General features: G+C 45.8%; 2 protein-coding genes across 2 annotated transcripts; one reads left to right on the top strand and one right to left on the bottom strand.

Annotated features, from left to right (window-relative positions):
• Positions 1–435: 435 nt before the first annotated feature.
• Positions 436–2,223, top strand: LOC120709401 (uncharacterized protein At4g28440-like). The gene is made up of 3 exons (XM_039995039.1): positions 436–577; positions 801–1,059; positions 1,750–2,223. Exons 2-3 carry the CDS (start codon positions 837–839, stop codon positions 1,938–1,940), a joined length of 414 nt encoding a protein of 137 aa, XP_039850973.1. The 5' UTR covers positions 436–577; positions 801–836; the 3' UTR covers positions 1,941–2,223.
• Positions 2,224–7,731: 5,508 nt separating this feature from the next.
• LOC120709400 (dnaJ protein P58IPK homolog B-like) lies at positions 7,732–12,222 on the bottom strand. Its single transcript, XM_039995038.1, has 9 exons — positions 12,026–12,222; positions 11,469–11,634; positions 10,030–10,231; positions 9,796–9,956; positions 9,622–9,715; positions 9,332–9,544; positions 8,887–8,967; positions 8,313–8,531; positions 7,732–8,100 (listed from the first exon to the last, which is right to left on the bottom strand). Exons 1-9 carry the CDS (start codon positions 12,114–12,116, stop codon positions 7,909–7,911), a joined length of 1,419 nt encoding a protein of 472 aa, XP_039850972.1. The 5' UTR covers positions 12,117–12,222; the 3' UTR covers positions 7,732–7,908.
• Between the last annotated feature and the right edge of the window lie 12,653 nt (positions 12,223–24,875).

Genomic DNA, 24,875 nt, shown 5'->3' with positions numbered 1-24,875 from the left:
TCCCCACAAGGAAGGTCGAAACTATGGGTTTCCAGCCTCCACCTACAGAAATTGTGGCAAACTTTAATGGTGCACGTTGGCACCACGTCGGCGCTATCTTGGACAGCAGCCTCATACCTCGGTGCCACGGGCTACGGCTCCGAGACGTGTTAGCTTGATGCAACGCGTGGCGCCGTCCCGTGGCGCCGACCTCCTAGTTCAAAAACGCAATTTTCAGTGATATACTTCTTATCTGTTTTGGTGAGAAATTGAAACAATTTTTAACAAGTATCTTTTTTTTGGAAAAACTTTCGAGTCCAAAACTTTTTTAATTATTCTTAATAAGTTTTGGACGGATTTGTTGAAACTGTTTTCAACAGTTATCCCGGGTCAAAGAAAAAGCAATTCATTTTTTAGGGGTCTAAATGCGAAAAAAATTTCAAAAAGAGCTAAAATGCAAAAAGTAAGGGGAGGGGAGAGAGAAGGCAGCCAGTATACAGCACCTCCACCGTGTAGAGTCAGGAGTCAAGACTGCTCTCCCCTTCGGCCCTTCCCCTTCCCCTTCCCCTGGTCCGTCTCCGCCCAGATCCAGATCCAGGTACGGTCTCTCCTCCCTCAGATCGATCCCTCCTCGGATGGCCCTAGTATGATTACTCCTAATTGGTTGGATTGGATTGGTTGGTGGTTCCCTCTGCCTTCTCCCTGCTGAAATTCCTGTACTAGACAGGCAAGGCAAGCAGGGAGATTGATGTGGATGAAATCCACCCATATGCATCTTGACACCTAATCACTGTTGGTTGGTTTGCTCATTCATGTTTCAGGGTTCAATCACCACACCAGGATAAGCAACCGAGACAATGGCGGCAGACTCTGGAGCTCGTAGGCAGCCAACCTTCACCAAGGTTGACCAGCTGCGCCCGGGGACCCACGGCCACAACCTCATCGTCAAGGTAGTTGACTCCAAGATGGTTGTCCAGAGGGGCCGCGAGGGAGGGCAGCAGGGCAGGCAGATGAGGATCGCCGAGTGCTTGGTCGGCGATGAAACCGGCATCATCGTCTTCACCGCAAGAAACGACCAAGGTACTCCTGCCTTACTATCTGTCTTATCTCGTTGCATGTTATCTACTGTTTCCCTTTGCTGATAGCAGCAACCATATCCGACATCTTGCAAATGTGTGACCTGCTTGCTTCTAATCTGCTCAAACTTGCTGGATCTTTGGCCTGAATATACACATTTATGTATCTTGTTATTGAAATCCTGCACATCTCTGTTTGAAAATGCTAGATAGATGGCATGTTATTTATCGCTAGCCTGCCTAGCCATTCAACGCATACAACTTATTTTAATCGATTCTTTGGCAATCCGCCAATCAGCAATTGAGTTCATACCTTTGGCGATCGTCATGTTGACATATCTTCATGGTTGCCAAATCGAAATGACTGATTGGGTCGTTTTCCAACACCCTCATTTTTTGCTTCTTTACCTAAGCTCAGTTTTCCAATGTTCGAGTAGGCCTCTGTGCATTGTGTTGCATATTGAAAGGTAAATGTAGAAATGATGGCTAAAAATTGTTTGGCTTGGCGAATTACAGGCCACCCTTTTCCCTAAAATAAAATAACTAAAATTTGATGCTTGTGGCACACATGCTTCTGTCATGAGGGCTGTAATCTTTTAGCAACATCATATTCATGGCAAAGATTGACCTAAATTACCTCCATCCAAGTAAACCTATAAGAGCAATAAATATTTCTTTGCTTTTTTTTTGGCAGTGGATGTAATGAAGCTTGGAACAACTGTTGAACTGAGGAATGCAAAGATTGACATGTTCAAGGGTTCGATGCGGCTCGCGGTGGACAAGTGGGGAATTGTGAAAGCTGCTGAAAGCCCAGTTGAGTTTGCAGTCAAGGAGGACAACAACCTGTCCTTGATTGAGTTTGAGCTGGTGACCGTGGTGGAGTGAAGACCACCTTTTGTAGGAGGGTGGTGCGTTATGTTATGTTGTTGAACCTATTTGGCACCACCAAAGAAAATAAACCAGTCATGGTTGATGTTATCGTATGCATCCGAGGTTGGTTATGGTTAGTGATCGTCGGCAATGGACGGCATCTCTCTGAGATTGTAGTGGGGTAGCCCATCCTCATTGGACCTGTCATAATGCGTTGAGCTGCCTATTGCTGTACCATGACTTGGCGTTGAGCTGCATATTGCCGTATCATGAGTTGCTGCATGGTTTCAGGTTCCAACTTTTGCTCTGTGGTGTGGTAAATGAATTCTAGTATTGCCACATTGCTGCAGCTGCTGCTGCTGGCGCTTGCTGCTACAGTTGGCACGCTTCTAGCTATAGGATTTATGATTTAGGAAAAACTAGAACATTGATGCGCTTTGCGCAGCATATTATGATTCCAACAATAAAATTATAAAAATAAATATACATTTGATAAAGATATGACCAAAATGAGAATAACTATATGACTTTATAAATCTAAAAGGAGATGAAAAAATGATGTAGATACACTTCAATACTAAAAGGTAAAATAGCCAATTTCTGATGTAGATACACTTCAATACTAAAAAGTAAAATAGCCAATTTCACCCCTCAAATTTCACCTTAGGCTCAAATTTGTCCTTCAACTATGAAATTGGCCAATTTTATCCTCAAACTTATTTTTTTAGAAGGGGTGCATTTCATTAATTTGATAAAGGTTTACAATCAAGGCTTACAAGCTCATGCACGGAGATTGATCTCTCCAAACCACCGAATGCATACATGTTTTGCTAACTGGGCTAGCTCATGGGCTACCTTATTGCACTCTCTTCCAATTTTACACACTTTTACCTCTGGGATTGCAGACATAATAGACTTTTTTTCTTTCACAATGTTTGAGAAGCTAGCTCTATTTTCAGCATCGGAAAAGCAGGGAGTTTACCACATTATGACAATCAGATTTAATCACAGTTGGTTTCCTGATCCATTCATTTGATAATTGAACTTTCAAGGCGTGCTATTTAAGCTCAATTTCATCCCCAGTCCAATGTGGTGTGCTATGTTGGCGTGCTAAGTCAAGAATGGGCGACGACAAAGTGAGCCAATAGATGTAAATAAACTCTTTTTACTTCTGATTGTTCCTCACATTCGATACCGTTAACATGCCTAGAGCCATACGTGCACTTTGGTATGACTTGGTATGCCACGTAGACATGCCACATCATCTTAAGACTAAATTGAGCCTAAATGACAAGATATATTTTTCACCGTTATTTTGGAGAGTAAATTCTTTTGTTGCCATTGCCGTGCCTCTCTTTCGATGTATTATAGTTTATAAATTTTCAGTCTTAAAATTTTACTAGCACGGTACCCGTGCATTGCTGCGGATAATATAAATTTTACCCAGACTAACATGAGACCACCAATTTTTTGTTCTTTCACTCCACGTACAAACCATGCCGTGACCATGCGAACTATTGATTGTCCGGGTTTTGATTGGGATTTGGATTGATTTGTTCATATTCTAATTAGAATTAGAATTAGGAACGAATAGCATGTCATCAAGTCATCAAGACGTGGCCTTCTCCATTAGATGGCTGCCCATACGACTATACGACTGGTGCGCTGCAGCTTTACAATGACCAATATTAACCCAATCATCATTTAGAACTAAGAACGAACTTATACACGATTTTATTTATACTGTTCATTGCATCACGATGAGATGACAATGACGAGCCCCAGTTCGATCTTTGCGATAACAGCACGCTAAAAGGCCATGAGAACCAGTGCCGCCGCTTCCCTTGTCGCTGCCGCGCACGTTGCCACTGGTCACGTCGCCAGCGCGCCCGCCGCCTGCACACAGGGCATGAGCTGTGCATCTCCAGCCACGGACCATCAAAACAATGTTTACAAATAAGTATAAAGAAATATCTAATCCTTACTTTAGAAATAGGTAAAAAAATACTTCGTACCAATGGTGGAAGGAACCACAGCCGAACTGCTTTCACGTGGCTGAAATCTCCCGGGGGGGGGGGGGGGGGGGGGGGGGTGGCGGTCACATTGCAACACGGACATCTCACACAGAAAAAAAATGTCGCACTTTATTTCCATTTCCCCAATCAAACTGATGTATGATACGAGAGTGAGGTCCAATGCTGTAATGACTCCAAAGATTTAAACATTATTAACATGTTAACAACATCATCATGAGCATCATTAAGGCATAAAGGAGCATCATGTGCTTGTGTGTTCAGTTTTGAATTTAATTTTGTGTATGTTTGAATATGTGCTTGTTAAGAAAGTTAAAATTTTGTTATGAAACATGGCCCCCAAAAATTTTATTTAAATACTAGATTTCAAATGTTGATTTAAAAATATTTTTGTAGGATTTTATGAATTTTTAACAGAGCCACAAAATTCTAGGAAATCTCAAAAATAGTCTCATTGTTCTTTTTACTGCGACCAAATTACAAAAGCTTTTCAAGTGATTCTTGTTGAATTGTGTTCTTGTTGATTTTATCTATCTCTGGTAAATATTTAGTGAATTTTTTAGCCCGGGAACATCTTTGTTTTTAGGGAAAATTCGATTCATGCCACCACAACTCCGTGAAATTGGGTGTCACGTTCAAAATCATGCCACTCAATGGCATGATTTTCAACATGAGATCCAATTTCAAGAAATTGGAGTGGCATGGATCCAACTGACCCTTGTTTTTAATTTCAAACTTGATTTCTTTATTTTTCCTTGCCCAGGCCCACCCGTCAGCCTCCTCTTCTCCTCCCTGCTCTGCCTCGGCGCGCCACACGCGTCGCCACCGCCACCGGCCAACCTCGTGCCACACGCCGGCCATCCTCGCGCGCCGTGCCGCCCTCTCCCTCCTCTCCTCGCCCTAAAGCAAGCCGGCCCCCTTTCCCCTCAAACCCTAGCCCAAATTCCCCATTGCCACCATCACCCCCGAGCTCCGTCGCCGCCGAGGTTCGCCGTCCTCGGTGAGCCCCTCATCGATTCCTCACATGGGGAGCTTCCCCTCGTCGTCCTCCTCCGATTCCCCTCCTTACCTGACCTCCTCCCTCGCCATGCAGGGCCGCCGCCGCGCCGCTCGTCCGTCGCCGATCCCCATCCGCGCCGTCTCCGGTGAGGCTCGCCGCCACCGCCTCCATCCTGTGCGCACCTCCCCTGGCTGCTCCGGCCCCGCCCCCGACACGCTGTCGTCCGCCGGCGCCGCCGCGTCGCGCCGCGCGCGCGGGCCGCGCCGTGGGCGAGCGCAAGCCCCGGGTCAAAGCCGCCCGGCCTGCCTTGACTTGGCTCGGGGGCGCCTGCCCAGTGGGGCCCGCCTGTCGGCGCCTGGGCCGGATCGGCTGGGTGCACCTAGCATTTTTAAACATGTTTATTTTAGCAGCGAACTTGCAAAATCCATAGAAATTCATGTATAGCTCAGAAAAATATGAAACTTATTTTGTTGGGTTCGTATCGCTCAGATATACTCAAGAAAAATATTTTTTTGCATGTTACTTTTCTGTAGATTTATCTATAGTTTTATCATACAAAAGTAAGTTTAATGCTTATTTAAGTTTTAGCATGTTTTCTTATGCTTTGTCTGAAAATGGTTTAATGTAGAACTTTTTGCTGGAAAGTGATAAAATGGTGAAATCAGTTTTATTAGCTTTTTTCCGTTCGTAGTATCTGTGATAATTTTTTGTGGATTTATTTGGTTAAGTATGCATGCCTTTTCTGATTTATCTTCTTTCGAATAGCTGAAACTTAATATATTATGATTAATTATAGGAAAATGTTTTTGCTGCAAAACAAATTTTCATGAGTCCCTTGCAATGTCCTCTACATGATCAAATTATTTCATGATTTATTCTTGCTGTATAAGTTCATTTCTTAATTTTTGCATCGCATTCATGCATTTTAGTGACCGAACCGTCGGAGGTCGAACCCGTGGAGCCCACCGAGTCCGTTGAGCCAGAGCCCGGAGTCACATTCGCGATCGAGCCCGAAGTTAACCAAGGCAAGTAGCTAAGCATATTCCTTGCACCTATCTAATCTGATTTAGTTAGCTATCTCACTTGGGTATTGTTGGGCTTTGTTTATGTATAGTTTGTATGTATTGCATTTTGATATCTACTCCCTTGCATCACCCTTCGTTAAATTGTTATCCATGTCCTTGCCACTTGTTAGCCAATAAACTATGTAACTTGACTAGATGCTTAGCCCTGCTTAAAATATTTATATTGCTTGCAAGGAAGGAATGTTTTGGAGTATCACACCTGCTGGTTATCCTTGATCGCACCTGAGTAGTTGGGGTTCTGTTGGAGTAGTACTACCGAGATTCAAGCGGAATGGTAGGGCCTAGAGAATGTCGTCACATGGGCATAGTCCGCTTGGATCGTTTAAGGACCATCCGTGGATGCCATCGACTTTGAGCACCCTTTCGTGCTACCACATATCCAAATAATGGTACGGATGAGCCAATTACCTTCTTGGACTTGATCGTTGAGGCCCGGTCCCAGATGCGTGGCCAAGGGGCTATGCAGAGAGGCTTAGTGGTGTCCCTGGTGGACCTAGGTTACTCTCCGTGCAAGCTGGGTGTACCCTCAACGATTGAGCCTCGTCGGGAATGGTTGACACGAGTACCCTCTTATCCAACTTGGCCGATTGGGTGAGCTGCATGGTCCTTGTGTCGTGTGGGTAAAGTAGTACACCGTTGCAAGGATTTAATCAATTCGAATTGCCGCGCTCTCGGTTATGAGCAAGCTCTTGGTTCGTCGATTTCCTCGTAGAGAGTTTCGGAGATGTTGGAGTGGTTCTTGTCACCTTTATGATCATTCATATATTATGCTCTTAATCAACTAAATTTTTGGGGTTTGGGCAAAAATAATTAATCTTGATAGGTGATAGTTTAGAGAGCTCTTACTATGCAATAATTACTTAACCCTAAAGCTTTCGTTTGAGCCTTTGCATAATCCTTGCTTAACTAATCATTTAAGACTTGCGAGTACCTCTGTACTCATGTTGCTTTCTAAACCTAGTTGCAGGTGAGCCGGAAGTGGTGTTCGGCCACTTCTACCCCGCTGATCCAAGTGCGGGGGAGGAGTAGGTCGTTGTGGCTATAATGATGTCCTTGAGCAAGGCATCATTATCTTAGTATATTTCTATCGTAATCGAGCTCCGTGAGAGCATGTAAATGTAATAAATTTTAAGTTTCTGTTTAATATGGCTTTCATGAACCCAAAGCTTGTAATGGAAGTAGTTTGAACCCACCTATATTGAACTTGTAGTATTAAGTGTGTAAAACTACTCTTTGCGGATCATTGGCAATGTACGTGCTTGTATAACGATACGTGTGCTTAATCTTGGACATGTGGCAAACACGTACCGGGACTATCGGATTTGGCGAATTGTATTAATTAAGTGCCTCTAAGATGTGGACTAACACGTGGCGTGCCGTGAGACGAACACGTGTTAATCCTCATCTTAATGGATTAATCAATAATTTTCAGTTAAACCGAATGCAAATTGATATTGAACTTGTAGTATTAAATGTGTAATACTACTCTTTACGGATCATTGGCAATGTACGTACTTATATAACGATACGTGTGCTTAATCTTGAACATGTGGCAAACACATACCGAGACTATCGGATTTGGTGAAGTGTATTAATTAAGTGCCTCTAAGATGTGAATTAACACGTGGCGTGCCGTGAGACGGACACGTGTTAATTCTCATCTTAATGGATTAATCAATAATTTTCAGTTAAACCGAATGCAAATTGAGCGGTTCTCACAAATGCAGGAAGAAAATGCAAGGAAAAATCGTAGCTGCCCTCAAACACTTGTACAGTAATAACGGTCTCAGCTTTCTGCCTTCCTATGAATAGTTATCAGCTGCCGCTAAGAATTCCTATGACAATTCCAGAGTGGCATGGCGACGTCATCCAAAATTGAACTGAAAGCCTCCACCTCCAGGGAAGCCGCCACCTGGGAATCCACCGTCAAAATGAAACGTGTACTGCTGGCCTCCTCCCCCAAAAGGATTGAAGCCACCCCCGCCTCCTCCCATGTTCATCTCGTCGACATCCTCTCCTCGGTCATATCTCACACGCTTGTCTTCATCACCAAGCACCTGAAGATGCAGAGTGAGCATGTGTGCAACATGTCAATTGCATAACTCAATCCGGTGAAACATTCAGAGAACTGATATCAACAGATGCACTTTGACCCAGTGCCATGTATGAGAACTGGGGTTATAATAAAGTTTGGAGTGGTATTCTGTTTTCCTAAAGAGAAGAATTCCACAGAACAATACAGGCTCCTGTCCTTTTTCTTTCACCATACCTCATAAGCAGCAGCAATTTCTCGGAACATATTTTCTGCTTCCTCCCGGTTATCCACGTTTTTATCTGGATGCCACTGCAAGGCCAGCTTTTTGTAGGCACGCTTTATCTCCGCAGCTGATGCTGTCTTTGAAATACCAAGGAATTTGTACCAGTCTTTTCTTTTGCTCAACTTAAGCTGCTTTTCAGCTCTCATAAGTGCTTCACGGATGCCCATGTCCTGATTGTCAAAGATATTTAGTTAACATGATAAGCCAAAAATAAACGCTGTGGTCCACCAAATTTACATGGCCATAGATACAGAATGTTTGTCCTGACAAAACTAGAGCATCAACCTTATGTTGCAAATTACAATAGCATATACCTTTTCATTATGGATTCTACTGCAGCATCCACAAAAACTGGACATAAAAAACAGCTTGCATAGCAACCATAGACACCATATCAGTGAATCTAAGGTTCCAGCAGGAGAGGGATGGGTGGGTGGGCCCTTGGACCTTAGATGGATAAAATGCACGAACTGTTGCCATTTACACCATCCAAATTCTGCGATTTCAGACCAAATATGATTTTACCTGTGGGGATTTCTGGGCGGCCTCTTTTAGATCCTGAACCGCTCCTTCCCAATCTTCTGAGAGAAGTTTAGCTTCACCTCTCTGTGGTAAGAAGAATGAAAATATCACCAGATATCCAAAGAAATCAGATAAGATTATTATGCTAGCAAAAGTTTGTGCAAACACACAACTCAATTATTATGAAATTAGTGGATAAATCTTCCAATATCCATGTAACCTAGCCATGCACTTGATCGCACTAACAGTGCATATTAAACTGAAGATCTTACATGCGAAACCATTACAATATTATTATAAGTGCCAGCTGGTTCATAACATTGATTCCAATCTTAATGGTGGGGTACCTAAACCAGTGTCAAAGTTGTAAGGTAAGGTCTTAGAAATGCTAGATTTGCATTCTGCATTTACATTGATGTTCTGTGCGATTCTAGGCAGGCAGTGTTACCTGTATAAGCGCATCAACAAGATCACTGTCTATGTTGAGTGCTTCAGTACAACTGCTGACGGCCTCATTACCTCTCCCAAGTTTAACCAGAGTTTTACATAACCCGAGATAAAGATGTACATTATATGCAGTATGTTCAGGATCCATTGCTAGAGCTGTCTTGTAGTCCTCAGCAGACAAACGTAGCTTACCCTTAGCAGCGTTATCTTCAGCCTGCATGTACACCATTTGATTTAGCTGTTACAATGTTGTACCCTCCAAATTGACCGATAAGAAAAAATGACACTCACGCTCTTAGTCTTCTTCAAAAGATTTTTCAACCCAAAATATGCTTTCTTCAAATCTGAATGCTCTGGGTCAAGACGAAGCCCTTTCTGGTAGTGCCTAAACAAAAAGTATTATTGAATATTGTCTATAGAGCATTTGGGTGCATATAAGCATATGCACACTCTTTTCCAAATTACCTGGAAGCCACATCATGGTCAGCGAGGTAATAATAGGCCCGGCCACGTAGTAGCAGTGCATCCAAGTTGTCTTCATCTTCCTTTAGAACAAATCCGGTCTCTGAAATAACACTTGAGTAGTCTTTCAGTGCTAGCAACGCTTTAGCCTTGAGAAGCTTTGCCTGCAAATTTAATCCTTAGTACAACAGCTCAAGAAGACAGGATTACAAGGCATTTGCATGTCCGTGGTCACACCTTCAAGCAACCTGGAGAAAAGACAAGCACAATTTTGTTGATGTATTCCAGGACTTTTGAAAAGTCTCCGAAATCAAACTGGCCATAAGCAGACTGTAATGAATTTTGAGCCTGCAGAAGCTGAGACAATTCCTTTTCCACTGTAGCAGTCCTAGGATTGAGCTCCAGGTATTTGTTATAGTCACTCTCAGCTTCCTTGTATCTGGACTTCAGAAAACATAATGCACATAAGAAAAGCAAGGAATAAGGAATAGCAAAACAAGTTATCATGTGCAAGATGACAAGTATTTTAGTAGCCATGTTCTCTTGCCATTTCATTATATGGGACTCCTCTTTCAGATGTTGAGGCAATGATGCGAAACCAGGATTAGAATCCCCATCTTTCCTACTAATTCTAGTGCATTCCCTTGCACCGGAGGGTGGCCACATAACCCCAAATCACCTTGGCCGTCGGATCGGCTGATCCGATGGTGAACAGTTGAGGACGTAAATTTTGAAGAAAAAAAACCCGAACGTTGGTGAAATCAACCCGCAGTCCATGGACGGCAATTTTGCAAAAGAACCTTTGTGAATGTCAAGTTTACAAAAGACCCAAACTTTGATGAAATCGACACGCACTCTGTCGACGGCAGTTTTATGAAAAAACCCTAGATTTGGGTAAAATCAATGGGTACTATGCCTATGTCGCTTTCACATGAAACCCCCTAAACTTTGGCAAAATCAATCTGCACTCCACGAACATGAATTTCACAGAAAACCCCCAAGACTTTTGCAAAACCAACCCCCTTAATGTGTATCGGTAACAGGTTAAATCGCCACCCACACATACACACTGCATATACACAGTATCGACACCTATGTTGACTACCATATACATGCTTTCTTGCTACGGACGCATGGACGATCCATAGACATATTTCAACGCTCACACCTCACACACATACATTTAACAACTCAAATCAGATTTGACCGAGCCTGCAACAAAACTTTATAAGCACTGATATATATGTCTGTAACGGGCCTCTCGGGGGCGCCAACGGCGCGGCATTTTTCTAGTTATATTCAATAGGTGTGAAGTCAATTTTTCTTGCTTGTAATGCCAAACCAAAATGAAAAAAATCATCTACTTGCAAGTTTGAAGACAAAAGAAGTTGAAAGTATACTGATTAGCATTGTATTCGAGTAGGAGCGTGGCACACAAAAACAATGGGTTGCAAATCTGTTTTGAGGCTTGTAACCTCACCTCAACCCTGATGAGCTGGCATGCCGTGTCTTATCATGCACTTTAGCTTAACAACCCCCCACCCCCGCGGTACTCTGTAATTGACCGACAGGTCAATCTTTTCGGTTAATGCATTAGGTGGGGTTCCTCGCGCCCCTGACATTCTTGAGAAAAAAAAACAATGGGTTGCAAATCAGTCCACGAGCAAAAAATTCACCTGCACTTATGGCGGAGCACTGATGCACGCTGCCTGTAAGCTTCAGAATGACTTGGGTCAACTTCCAACACAGCATTTAGCAGGCCAAGTGCCCCATCATACTTCCTCAGGTTCATCATCTCCGATGCTCGTGCGAACAGAGTAGCAGGGTCTTTTTCTTGACCTTCTGGAATTACAGAAAAAAGAAGACGATATCTGATTAGTGACTAGTATCGAAAGCGGTGGACGCAGTCGTGCTGTGGCTACTGGAAATGGCTGGCCTAACAATATCAAAGAAAGAGCCAAGATGAAATCCGCAAATGCGTAGCACAGGTCATATTGATCCGGTGAGATGCTGCTAAAACATATTGTGAGGGTGACAGAACAAGATGCAACTGAAGATTTAGTGAGAGCTCTGGGTCTCGCTCGCTCCGAGATCCAACCAATCAAATCAATGTGAAGAGGGGAAGGCTTCCCCTTGCGGGATGTTCGGAGATCCAATCCTACTCTACGCAATCCAATCGAGTAGAACGGCTACGGTTAACTTGTGATGGTGGGAAGTCGGAAGGGAACCGCACCTTGAGCGAAGACCAGCGGGGAGTACTGCAGGTGGAGGAGGCAGAGTATGAGGAGCGGAGGCAGCGCCGTCCGCCCCCATGCCCGCACCATGATCTCCGTCTCCAGCTCTCGCGCTCCCTCCGCTGGCGCTTCTCGTCTTCCTCCCTGGTTTCCGTTCCGTCCTAGCTCTTGGCAGACACAGCGATGGGACGGAACACGTGGCCCGGCCAATACGGCGGCGACGCGTGGACTCTCTGCCGCAGACGGGCTGGGCCAGCATTCTGTTGTCGATGGGCCGCCTCTCCTTGGTATTCCATATTCCGGCCCACCCAATCCGGATGAGGTGGGGTCGGTGGATCCTATATATCTTCCGGTAGATTTTTTCTTATCCACCTTTCAGTATTTGAGATTCGTACAACCATCTACAACCGTTGGATCAACACACCCAAACCCAAATCCTCACCCCCTCTCTCACCCGCGCTCCCTCCCCTGCCCCCGCCGCCACCCACGCCGACCCGCGCCGCCGCACTCGCACAACGCCGCCGGCCCTCTCCTGCCCCACGTGTCGGCCCTCCCCTACCCCGCCACCGCGCGCTGCTCCGCCGTCGCAGCTCCACGGGGGCGCGCACCGCCGCTGCTCCACGCGGGAGCGCACCGCCACCCGCCGCCGATGCTCCGCTGCTGCTCCGCGAGGGAGCGCGCCGCCGCCCGCCGCCGATGCTCCGCCGCTGCTCTGCGCGGGTGCGCGGCACGCTCGCCGGCCGCCGCCGCCCCACGCACACCGCCGCTCCTCCGCGCGAGCGCGCACCGCCGCCGCCTCGTGCCGAGCTCGCCGGAGAAGAAGCGCCTTCAACATTTCGACTTAGTACTTTCAACATTTTGTACTTCCAATTTCAACATTCGTTTGTACAGTTTTCAACATTTTGATCGTAAAATGTTGAATCTATTTAAGAAAAATGTTGAGTTAACACTATCAAAATATTGAACATATTTGTAGTAGATAATTGGGCCAAATGGGCTTTAAAGATGAATAGCTTATCTATCTTCCACAAGATGTATAGGAGCCCCCGATGGGGTCCTGTTTGGTTCACGAGCGGCGCGGAACAGAGCCGTCGGTAAACAATCGGTCATTCTTCGTTTACCATTTAGACCGTTTAACTCCGGTTTAAACGGTTTAAATGGTTTAGTACAGTAACACTAGAATATACATATTACAAGACAAATAAAAAAGAGATGCCGAGGAGAGTTTACCTCAAGATCGAATTGTAGGTTACGTGAACTAGTCTTGGTCCACACCTCCACCTTAATGAATCAGTCTCCTCTAGAAAAAATTGCCGCTGCCGCTGCCACTGCTGCCGTCTAGGAGCGCTCACAGAAAAATTGTCGCTGCCGCCGTTTACGAGCACTAGCGCTAGGGTTTACGTGGCCTAAACCGTTCTTAAACCGAGATGGGATGATTAGCGAATCGGTTTAATTATTTATTAAGGGGTTGGTTTGCACCAATTGAAACATAAGGCATGAAAGTCACACTTTGACAATACTTTAGGGATGAAAAATACACTTTTTTCAAAAAAAAATATCCTCAAAAGATGCTATTTGGGACTATTTCGTCTGGGGTCCATTGATTCTCTCTTTCTTGGAAAAGTAGCAGCCCAATGATTGGGAAGTGTTTTATGAGGCCGTTTAGCTGGCGGTGATGCCCTCGACGGAGCTACATTGGGTCGCTTTTCTGGCGATAAGGCCTTGCAAGGCGCCAAGGCCGAGGAGGTCGCCGCATCCTTCCGCGTGCGCCCACAGGGGGCGCTTGTCCGCCGGCGAGGCCGAGGAGGGTGACACAGCCTTTCGTGGGTGCCATGGGGGCGCTTGACCACCGGCAAGGCCGAGGATGGCGACATAGCCTTCCGCGGGCGACCCCGGGGGCGCTTGGCCGCCAGCGAGGCCATAGAGATGTCCATCGACGTCCGCTTCGTCGGCTCCGACAGTTACAAGGCCGGCGTCAAATCGGCCGCCGGCACGGGGAAATCCATGCTGGAATCGGAGCCGGAGTCATTGTGTACCTCGATGAGAACCACACCGCTCGTCGGGCTAGTGCTGGCGCTTGTGCTGGATACAGATCCATTCAGGGGGGTAGGGGAAAAGGGGAAGAAGGGGGAGATGCTTAGGGGCATGTAAGTAATTTCCATCCATTCAGATTAGGCGTGACCATGTGTTCAAGACTAGGTTGTTGACGCGTCTGGCCACATCCCACGACAAAGGACCCTTTTGTCCCTGCATTATCCTTTAGAACAACCCGAGAGCCCGAACCCGAGCCAAACGCACCTCCCCGCCACTACTCTTCTTGCCGCCGGCCATTGCCGCCAGAATCTACCCCTGCTTACCACCCGCAATTGCCGCTATCGCAAAAGGATGTCGCGTATTGTAGATTCCTCATCTGGAAGGAGGCAGATGGTAGAGCTTCTTGGCGAGGAAACTGGGTTGCCCATGGGGATTTGCCTGAAGTGCTCGAGGGCAAGGGTGTGTGAGGCCCGGTCGCAAAAGGAGAATTTGAACATCGGAAATTTTACTTTTCAGTCTGAAATTAAGGTGAATTTGCTTTGGAAAAGATGAAAGTCCATTAAATTCAAAATCCTTTATATGTTTTCAAAATAACCTTTCAACCTTTGGTCAAATAAAATTTTGCACAACATCAAAGTTGTAGATCTTGAAAAGTTAAACAACTTTCATGTTCGGCACTTTTTCATTTGAGCCCTAGTTTAGTAGTTATTTTTGTTTTACAGTAGGACCCCTAAATTTTTTTGAAATTGCAAACAGGTCCAGCTGTCATCTTCCTCCTCTCTCTCTCTCTGCTTCCTCTGCCGCCGGCACAGAGCGGCGTCGCCGCCGCTCAGGAAGGCCGGGAGGCCACCTCCTGCTACCCACCGCCACACGCGGCACTCCCGCAACCCCTGGCCCCACTCCACCCGTGCTGAAGCCCCTTTTCCCTCGCCATGCTACCCCGGTCGTGCTCCGCGGCCGCCACATCGCCGCCGTCGTGGCAAGCTCGGGGAAAAGCCCCGGCTCCCTTTCTCTCGCGCGCTTCAGCACCAGGGAAACCCCCGCATCCCAGTTTCCCCGTTCCCTCGCCAGCTCCCCGCCCCAAACCTCCAGAACGCCGCCACCACCCGCCCGAACGCCGGCGAGCTTGAGCTCACCTTCGCCTCGCTCCTCCACGGCCGCTCCGCCCACGCAGACTCCACCCCCAGCTCCACCTAGCTCTCGCACAGCTTCCCGGCCACTCCTCTCCCAACCTCGACCGCCGGAGCATCCTCGCCGCCGTTCCCCTACGCCGACCGCCGCTGCTCGCCATCAACGAGCCCCCTTCCGACCATCTCCCACCGAGCCAGGGCCACCAAAAAGGTGCGGCTCGAGCTCCTCATTGTTTTCCCCCACCTTCCCCTCACCACCGGTGCCGAACTTCACCGGAATCTGAGCCGAAACGGCGGCTCTGTTCTTGTTTCTCGGTGAAGGACCTATTCCTAATTTAGAAACTTGATTCCAGGGGCTCAAGTGTAAAAACGACATGAACTCTAGAATTCAAATCAAAAAAATACAAATCCAAATGTTTTGAAATCCTTATTACAAGACCTACAAGTTTTGTTACATACACATCTTCAGTTTTGGTTTGCATTTTAATCCAAGAAACAGAATAGAATAAATAGGCTTTAAATGTTCTAGGAGATCAACTTTGTAACTTCATGAGATTTTTAGCTAGAATATGCCTTGCAGTATTACTAGTACCTGGTAAAAATTTGAACCCTTTTTGACACTATTAACTAGGTCAAAGTTTCAAGATTCCTAGATCTACTAGTTTTGCTAATGTATTTATGTTGGTAGAAATATTAAAGTTATGGGTGTGAAACTTTTTTCATGCATGAATGTCACTAAAACCTTGTTGTTGCACAAGTTTGAGAAATTTTAGATCTGTTTAACTATATCTTTGCTTTAATACTTGTTAAGTAGGCTTTATTTATAATAAATAGTTTCCTTGCTTAGAAAAATCTGAGAATATTTTTGCAACTCTATTTTGGTCAAATGTTCATGTCTGTAAAATTTGGGATCCAGAAACATTATAGAACTTTCTGTACTAATTAGTTTTACCATATGTGGTTTAATTTTGTCAAAATTATTACTTTTGTTTTATACCTAGATAAATTCTAAAAAAATTATAAGACGTTCATAAGCATATGAGTCCTGTTCTGAGAAATTTTGAGCTTCATAAGTGTTGTAGTTTGTTCTGTAGAAATTCATCTTTGTTTAAATATAATCTGTTTTGAGTATTTTTTCATGTATTCATGCCTTACTATTTTTAGGTAAAATTTTTATTACAAGTTGCTGATTAGATGTACTATCTTGTATAAATTTTGTAGTAGCAGAATCTGTTCTTAACTTATGAATTAAAATAGTCAAATTACTTCATGCATTTTATTTCGCTTTTAAAAAAAAGTGCCACCCAGTTCATTTTATGAAGTAAAGTTAAGATTAGAACTACTCTATAAACAATTGCCCATATGCTAAGTTATGTTTGCTAGTTGTTAGATTGCAACTTTATCGCAAAGTGTGTATGATTGTAATACCGTTTCTTGCATCACATATTGATACAACTGTTCTAGCGGACGGGACGTACGAGCTGATTCCATAATCCGAAGGAGGTGATCAAAAAGCCCAGGTGAATGCCACTACACTGACTGAAGACCCGGACCAAAGTCCGGAAAAGCCCAAGGCTGATTAAGCTAGTGACTACCGTGAAGGCAAGCCCCGGACATAAACCCAGTATTTCAAATTATGCACTTTATATACTACTTACTTGTGCATTTAGAGTTCTTAGGATTTGAATTGAAACCCTATATGCATGATCCTAGAAACCTATGTACTGAACACTAGACTTGAGTTCGAGTAATTGCTATGCTAATAGGACCGGTAAAAGTCGAGTGATTGCCTGTCACTCGTGAGCTCTATAGGAGTTGCTTGTTTACTTTATGTAATCATTATAAGGATCATGGACAGATTTGTTGAAGTTCGTCTGTGTTGATGAACTTGATAAGGCCGCGGTGTGTGGTAGCGGTGGTTAAATGTTTGAACGTACTAGCCACATGCCGTAAATATGGTACGTGATAAGCCTAGTAGCTGATCGGACCGGTAAGTGGATATACCTTTCACTCTCTCTTAGAAGTAGGTTTTTATTTATATTTATGTTATGCAACACTACGGGTGCAGGGAGGAAGTTGGTGCCCTGTAGTCGGGAAGAGTGACCCTATCCACAAGCCGGAATGAAAGGTCAACGGTTGTTTGGGAATGACCCGACGGTGTTCCAAACGTGTGTGTTAGGTTTACCTTGCAAGGTTGGAAATCCGATTCGAATCGTCTGTTTCTCGCGGATATTGAGACTACTTGATCCCTTTGCCACACAGGGGAAAGCTTGGCACCAACGGTGATGGCCGGGCGCCATAGGTAGTGCCTATGCTCACTTTATGCATCACTACCTCGATAGAGTGTCTGGGATCCTCCTCAGCGACCCCCGCCGGGCACGCTACGGGCGCCACGGTGGTCACGAGGACCGGAGGGGTGCCCACCGGAGACAGGTCAATCTCAACCACCTGCTCTGCTGTCCATGCCGCCTGAGGCATTGAATCACCTTCCATGGTGGGTACATCCACCGGAAGAGTGCCATCGTCGGTTGTAGTAGTGATGATCGCCGGAGGAGCGCCCTCAACGGTGGTTGGAGGCATCGGAGACGCATCCTCAGCAACCAACAACATCCTTGCCAGCGCCAAGGAGAGCGCCGTATCGTCGTTAGCTCTGTCCACAGGGAGAACAGAGCCTGCTGGAATAGCAGGGACATTGGTGAAGCCTGACACGGTGGCCTGCGCACGTGTCTTGACATCAACAGCCACATCCGCGGGGATGCGGGGGCCGGAGTCGCGAACACGGCGGGCTGGCACACACGTGAAGCAGGGGCTGGGGTGGGGGTTGCAACGTCTGCTGGTCCCACAGGGGCGGTAGGAGCCACCGGTGCAGGAACTGAAGGAGGGGGCGGGGCCGAGAAACTGAAATCCGCCGCCGCTGCCTCATTAATGGAAAGTTCGGGTGTCGCGGCTTCTTTGGGGATTCCAGCGACAGCCTCGTCGACCGAGTGCCCAGGACGTCTCCTCGGGCGATTCCCCTGCACCCGATTGGGCTTGGGCCCAGCCTTGAATGAACCGGGCCACGCTGGGGCCCAGCCGGAGCGGGACCATGGCATGCCGGAGTCGGGGAAGAGACCGTCGGAGGTAACTGGCGCCGCCGTCGTCGCCGTATGTGAACGTCGTCCCCACCCCCATCCTCAGGAGGTGGAGAGGGAGGAGGGCCATCATGCTACGACTGGTGATCCAGGAGCTTCGCTGCGATCAAGATGGGGTAGACCAGGCACCGTCGCCTCCTTGCATCCTCCCTGACAACCTTCGGCTCAGGAATCTCAAGATCAATTGTTGGAGGAATGTCGCCTGGGTTAGAGCACCACGCAGCCAAACGAAAGACTTCCCGCTGAGGATCAGACACAGGATGAATCCCACAGGGAAGGCAGCAATTGTTGAGAAGTTGCGCCGCTGTGTCTAGCTCCCAGGCATGCGCCGGAATTCCTCTGAGCTCTACCTCCATGTTAAACGGAAGAACACTCGCCGACGACAAAGACAGGAAGCGTGACCATCGCATGACATGCAGGCAGCCAAAGGGTAGGTGGATCGGCCTGCTATCACCGAGAATAATTGTTGCCGTGGCCTCATCCGGTGAAATCAAAAGGAAACTCGCCGGCCCCAAATGGTGGATGGCCAGTGAGCTCTCAATCTCAAACCGTGAGGCGATCGCCGGCAAGATGGAATCAGCAAGGGCTTCAGGATTGTCTGCGATCACTGACGCGACGAGGGCCTTGCCACTAAGAGCTTCTTCCCTTTGGTCCATGATCGCCGAGCGCTGAATCACCCGGCGCGGTCGCCGAGAAAGTCCGGCAGTGACAGCCGCACCGTCTTCCTCCCCCGATGCGAGAGGGAGAGTCGCCGGATTCCTCAGGGGCAGAGGCTTGGAGGGCGGGGTTACGTCTTCACTTCCGCACCCGCTTTCGCCGCCGGGCAGGGGTGTCGCCCACACCAGGATCACCCTTCTCGGACGATGCCGGAGCGTTGGCAGGCCGAGCAGCCATCACCGTCGGGTCCGAGATAGGCTGCCACACCAACCTGTGGGATGCAGCGGCAGGCAATGGGCGACGGTTTGGGCAAGTGTAGGAGCGATGACCCACTGCCCGGCAACAGAAGCAGCACGTGCCAATCTTGCAGGCCACCGCACGGTGACCAGGGGAAAAGCAGTTGGAACACTTTCCCCTGAGATCAACCGGCACGGGACGGCGGGGGGGCTGTTCCTGGCGACAGAGATTCTTGCGTGTACGCCGGCTCACCACGATCACCCAACCATCGACTGCAGTGCCCAGGGAGGAAGCAGGGGAGTGGGGTCGCGCGGATGCTCCACAACTTGAGGGGAGACGCAGTCACGATGGGTTGCAGGAGCAGGAGGAGGGACTGCCGGCGGCGCCGTCGACTCAATGGCGGCCAGCAAGACTTCCTTTAAGGAGGGGCTGGGAGCGTCGCCGCCAGTCTTCCCGGACGGCGGGGTGTCGCGGCACCAACACTGGGACTTGCCACAACCGGTCGCCGGGAGGGGTGGGGAGGACGGGAAGGTGGCCGCCGGGCTTGGAGTGAGCGGCGGCGGGCGGATGGTGGATGGGTTTGGGACGTCGGGGAGGGGGCGGGGGAGGCGAAGCAAACATGGCGAAGCCCCTCGTAGCACTATTTCAGTTTCATTGTTCTGCTTTTGTACTAAATATAGATCTTTTCAAATGGGCAGCATGTATTGGTCCCTCATAATTTGTCTTCTTTTTCCAATATCTCCCTGTGCCGGTCTATCATAATTTTTCTTTGTCTGTAGAAGTGGGAACTCTAAATCATTCTCTTTGTGTTTAAAATACGATGGTGAGAGGAGGCTTTAGCAATAACCAGGTTATTTGAGAGCTTAGCTGCTCGTTGTATATATTTTTCTTTCTCTGAATATATGATGTGCTGCCTAAAGAAAGCTCTATGTAGCTTTCTGCCTGTAAGTTAATAAATTTTCTTGCCTAACATTTGGGATTTAGCTATTACTACGTTGGCAATATATATTTCTTTGGAATGTGTAAAGCGTTAACAATCAGTAAGCTACCATTACATATAGGCTTTTTTTTTGCATCAATATCTTTTGATTTCTAGAAAATTAGTTATGACCGAATTCCTAGCTTCATTATGCATCGTTTCCAAGCTTTGGTAGATTTTTATGCCATAAACACTTGCATAATGGTTCACACATTTGGAACTGAGCAGCTGCTGATCTACATTCCATTCATCAAGAAGCTCGTGCAAGAGAAGATTTTCACCCACACTTGATCAATTTAGTGCAAACTATTATTTGAAAAATCATATTTGCAGAACATGCCAACTATTTGAAGGTCATTGTTCACATCCTAATGAACTACACAACACCTGTGCAACTTGGAGTTGTTTCAACTTGGCGTTGCAGACTTGCTGCAGTCATCAAAAGTGAAGGAGAAGCATATGGTAATTCTGAACTTTCCACCTGTGCTCCTAACATTAATTTGAAACCTCACTTCTACGATCTGATGACGACATTGTGTGTCTGGTTAACAACCTAATGTATGTCGAGAACCTGTTGTTGTCCAAGTATTTAAGTTCATTTTCTTTGATTTATATTGACAACTCAAAATATCTTGTATGCATAATTTCTTTTATATTCTGATTGGCCTGTAATTTCTTTTCATGTTAGACCCTCATATGTCAGTATCAATATTAATGTGTATTTAACCGTTGAGAGGTGGCAGGCGTCTCAGGCCATTGAGGAAGAGAGGGTAGGATGGAGGACGTCATTGGAGATGGCAAGGATGAGGTCTCGGTGGTGAGACAGGATGAGTAAAAGAAGTTGTACTTCTTTCATATTTTACTTGCAGAATAGAAGTTTGTTTGTTTTTTCTTTATTGAGGTATACTAACACCCTTGCAGAGTTGCAGGTGCTTTGCAGTTGCAGGTTAGTAGGTGGTACAAAGCACTGCTGGTTACTACTAACCATGTGAGGCTTGTCAGCTATCAGGTTGCAATCTTCATAAACATTGTTGGCTGAAATTCCCTTCTACTGTTTGTCGAAATCTCTTAGGAGATGTATGTTTTATTCTTCTTATAATTAGACAAATGTTGCATAGCCTAATCATTCAAGTATGAGTTGCTGCATATCCTAATCATTCAAGATCTTGTAGTTATTCCTTATTTTTGTTCAATTATTTTGAATGCTTAACTTAATTTTTTTTTATGTGGTGCTCTACATGACATATGTGTCATCCCAGTTTTGCAATCCAAGTTGTTTGATATAAGGATTTCTGAATAAATTATAATTCTAGGACACCAAATACTAATCCACAACTTGTATAGTGAAATCAATAGATGCATCCTTCAAGTTCCTGATATATGATCAGTCCTATGGAAAGCACTATACACTACTACAAAACAGGCCTTTGTTCCAGGCCATTTGTCCCGGCAGCCTTTGGGCCCGGGACAATATGTGGCTTTTGTCCCGGGTCCAACGGCTAGCCGGGCCAGCGGGGGACAGGGGCATTTTGTCCCAGTTGGAGACACCAACCGGGACAAAAGGCCCCCATTTTGTCCCGGTTGGTGCCTCCAACCGGGACAAAAGGCCTTGGGCCCCTTATCCCCTTCCCTCTCCCCCCGCCCGAGCCATTCAGCTCACTTTGTTTTCTTGCTGTTCTTGGCTCGGGATAGAGGAGTTCTTGCTCATTTCTTCACCACATTTGTGAAGATCTTTGATTCCCCGTCCATCCATCAGCGCTAAAGGTTTGGGGCTTGTTTTTCTCTTCTTGGCTTGTATAGCTCATTTCATGCTTTAGAAATAGAGAAAATGTGTAGCTAGCTCATTTCTTGGACATTTAGCTAGCTAGATTGCATATGTAGGTGTGATTTTCTTTTAGATTTAGATGAGTATGTGGATAGTAGAAATTTTTAGAATGAGTGTAGACACTTCATGTGATGTACTTGTATATATGACCATATTGTGGATAGATGATTTTTTTATTCATGATTTCATTGTGTATAGCTCGTCTTTTTTATATGATTTCATTGTTATTTGCAAGAGTTATTAATCTGATCATTGTAATTGTAATAGTAAATAATTTTTGCATTGTAATGGTAAGAATTTATAATTTTGTGGGAAATAAAGGTATTTTTCAGTAAAATATGGCTTCAGCAGCTGGTGGGAGTGGCGCTGGTGGGGGTGATCGTTGTCCTTCTGTAGAGAAGGGCACAACTCGAGTAGGTCGTCGGTCCAAAAAACCTAGTGCTTTTCATAGGGCAGCGCTCCATTATTTGGAAAAAGAATATAGAGAATGCATGGCAAGGGGCGAGGAACCTCCGTTTGATCTTGAGGATTTATTGCGGCGTTACGGTTCGTCACCACCAAACTCGGAGGTTTCAGCTCCGCCATCTTCTTCTGCGCCAGCAAGAAATCTGTTAGAGCATTCTGCGTTCCAACGCAAGGACGGTTGAAAACCTATGTGTTGTTGACCGAATTTTTAAGTTTCATGTATAGTACTCCTTTGTTAAGTTCTGTAATGGATTAAGTACTCCTTTTAATTAATCAAGATGTATGATGGATATTGCATATCTTTTAATTATTCATGTTATGTTACATTTAGTTTAATTTAGGTTTGATATATTTTATTTATTCGATACGTGTAAAGAATTCAAATCGATTTTTTTAAAATGCAGATGGACCGGCAATGGATGTACAATGCTGACCGACGTTCGAAAGAATTCATTGATGGCCTGCATTATTTTTTTTGTCTGTGGCTGAGGCAAACAAGCAGAATGGTTTTATGTGCTGCCCGTGTGTTCATTGCAACAATAACAAGGATTACTCATCTTCAAGAATCCTACACAGCCACATTTTCGCAAACGGTTTCATGGAGAATTATGTTTGTTGGATGAAGCATGGAGAACAGGGGGTTACCATGGAAGACAATGAAGAAGAAGATTTTGACGACCACTTTCCCGGGAATGCTGGAATCGGTGCATTCGAGGACGATATTCCCGTGGAAGAGCCCGGAGTAGATGTAGCAGAAAATGATCCCAGCGACGATCTGGGGCAGGCATTGCACAATGTGCAGGCAGACTGTGAGAGTGAAACGGAGAGGTTGAAGTTCCAGAAGTTGTTAGAGGACCACCATAAGTTGTTGTACCCATATTGTCAAAATGGATTGAAGAAACTTGACACCATCTTGGAGTTGCTGCAATGGAAGGCGACAAATGGTGTATCCGACAAGGGATTTGGTGAATTACTCAAACTTGTTAAAAAAATACTTACTAAGGACAACGAATTGCCTGCCACAACGTATGAAGCCAAAAAACTTGTTTGCCCATTAGGACTGGAAGTTCAAAAGATACATGCATGCCCCAACGACTGCATCCTCTACCGAGGCGAGTACGAGAATTTGGATGCATGTCCCGTATGCAGTGCATTGCGTTACAAGATTAGAAAAGATGATCCTGGAGATGTCGAGGGGGAGCCTCCCCGGAAGAGAGTTCCTGCAAAGGTCATGTGGTATTCGCCTATAATACCACGTTTGAAGCGTCTGTTTAGAAATAAAGATAATGCTAAGTTGATGCGATGGCACAAAGAGGAACGCAAGAAAGACTCAATGTTGAGACACCCCGCTGATGGGTCGCAGTGGAGAAAAATAGATAGAACGTACCCTGAATTTGATTTGGATGCGAGAAACATAAGGTTTGGTTTGAGTACGGATGGCATGAATCCTTTTGGTGAGATGAGCAGTGGTCATAGCACTTGGCCTGTGACTCTTTGTCTGTACAATCTTCCACCATAGCTCTGCATGAAACGAAAGTTCATCATGATGCCAGTGCTTATCCAGGGTCCAAAGCAGCCCGAAAATGACATTGATGTGTACCTAAAACCATTGGTCGAAGAACTCTTATTTCTCTGGGGCGATGAAGGTGTATGGATGTGGGATGAATACAAACAGGAAAACTTCAACCTACGAGCATTGCTGTTCGTAACAATCAATGACTAGCCTGCTCTTAGTAACTTGTCAGGACATTCGAACAAGGGATACAAAGCATGCACACACTGTTTAGATGATACCGATAATATATGGTTGACTCACTGTAAGAAAGTTGTATACATGGGTCATCGTCGGTTTCTTCCCATCAGGCATGCGGTACGAAAGAAGGGCAAGCATTTCAAAGGCCAAGCGGACCACCGAACAAAACCGATGCACCGTAGTGGTAAAGACGTCTTCAACATGGTAAAAGATCTAGAAGTTATTTTTGGAAAGGGATCTGGTAGCCAACCTGTTCCGAACGAAAACGGAATGGCGCCCATGTGGAAGAAGAAATCTATATTTTGGGAGCTACCATATTGGGAAGTCTTAGATGTTCGTCATGCAATTGATGTGATGCACCTCACGAAGAATTTTTGCGTCAACCTGATAGCATTCTTGGGAGTGTACGGAAAGACAAAAGATACAGTAGAAGCACGTCAAGAATTGCAACGTATGGAAGAACGAGATGCCTTACATCCACAACAGCGAGATAATGGACGACAATACTTAAGTCCTGCCAGCTATACTCTTAGCAAGGAAGAGAAAGAAACCATGTTTGACTGCTTGAGCAGTATAAAGGTTCCATCTGGTTACTCATCTAATATAAAAGGAATCTTAAATTTGGCAGAGAAGAAATT

The sequence above is a fragment of the Panicum virgatum genome, chromosome 5K, assembly GCF_016808335.1.
Source record: "Panicum virgatum strain AP13 chromosome 5K, P.virgatum_v5, whole genome shotgun sequence".
Classification (NCBI taxonomy): domain Eukaryota; kingdom Viridiplantae; phylum Streptophyta; class Magnoliopsida; order Poales; family Poaceae; genus Panicum; species Panicum virgatum.
Note: the sequence above shows the minus strand (reverse complement) of the source record. Positions and strands in the feature narration are given on the sequence as shown.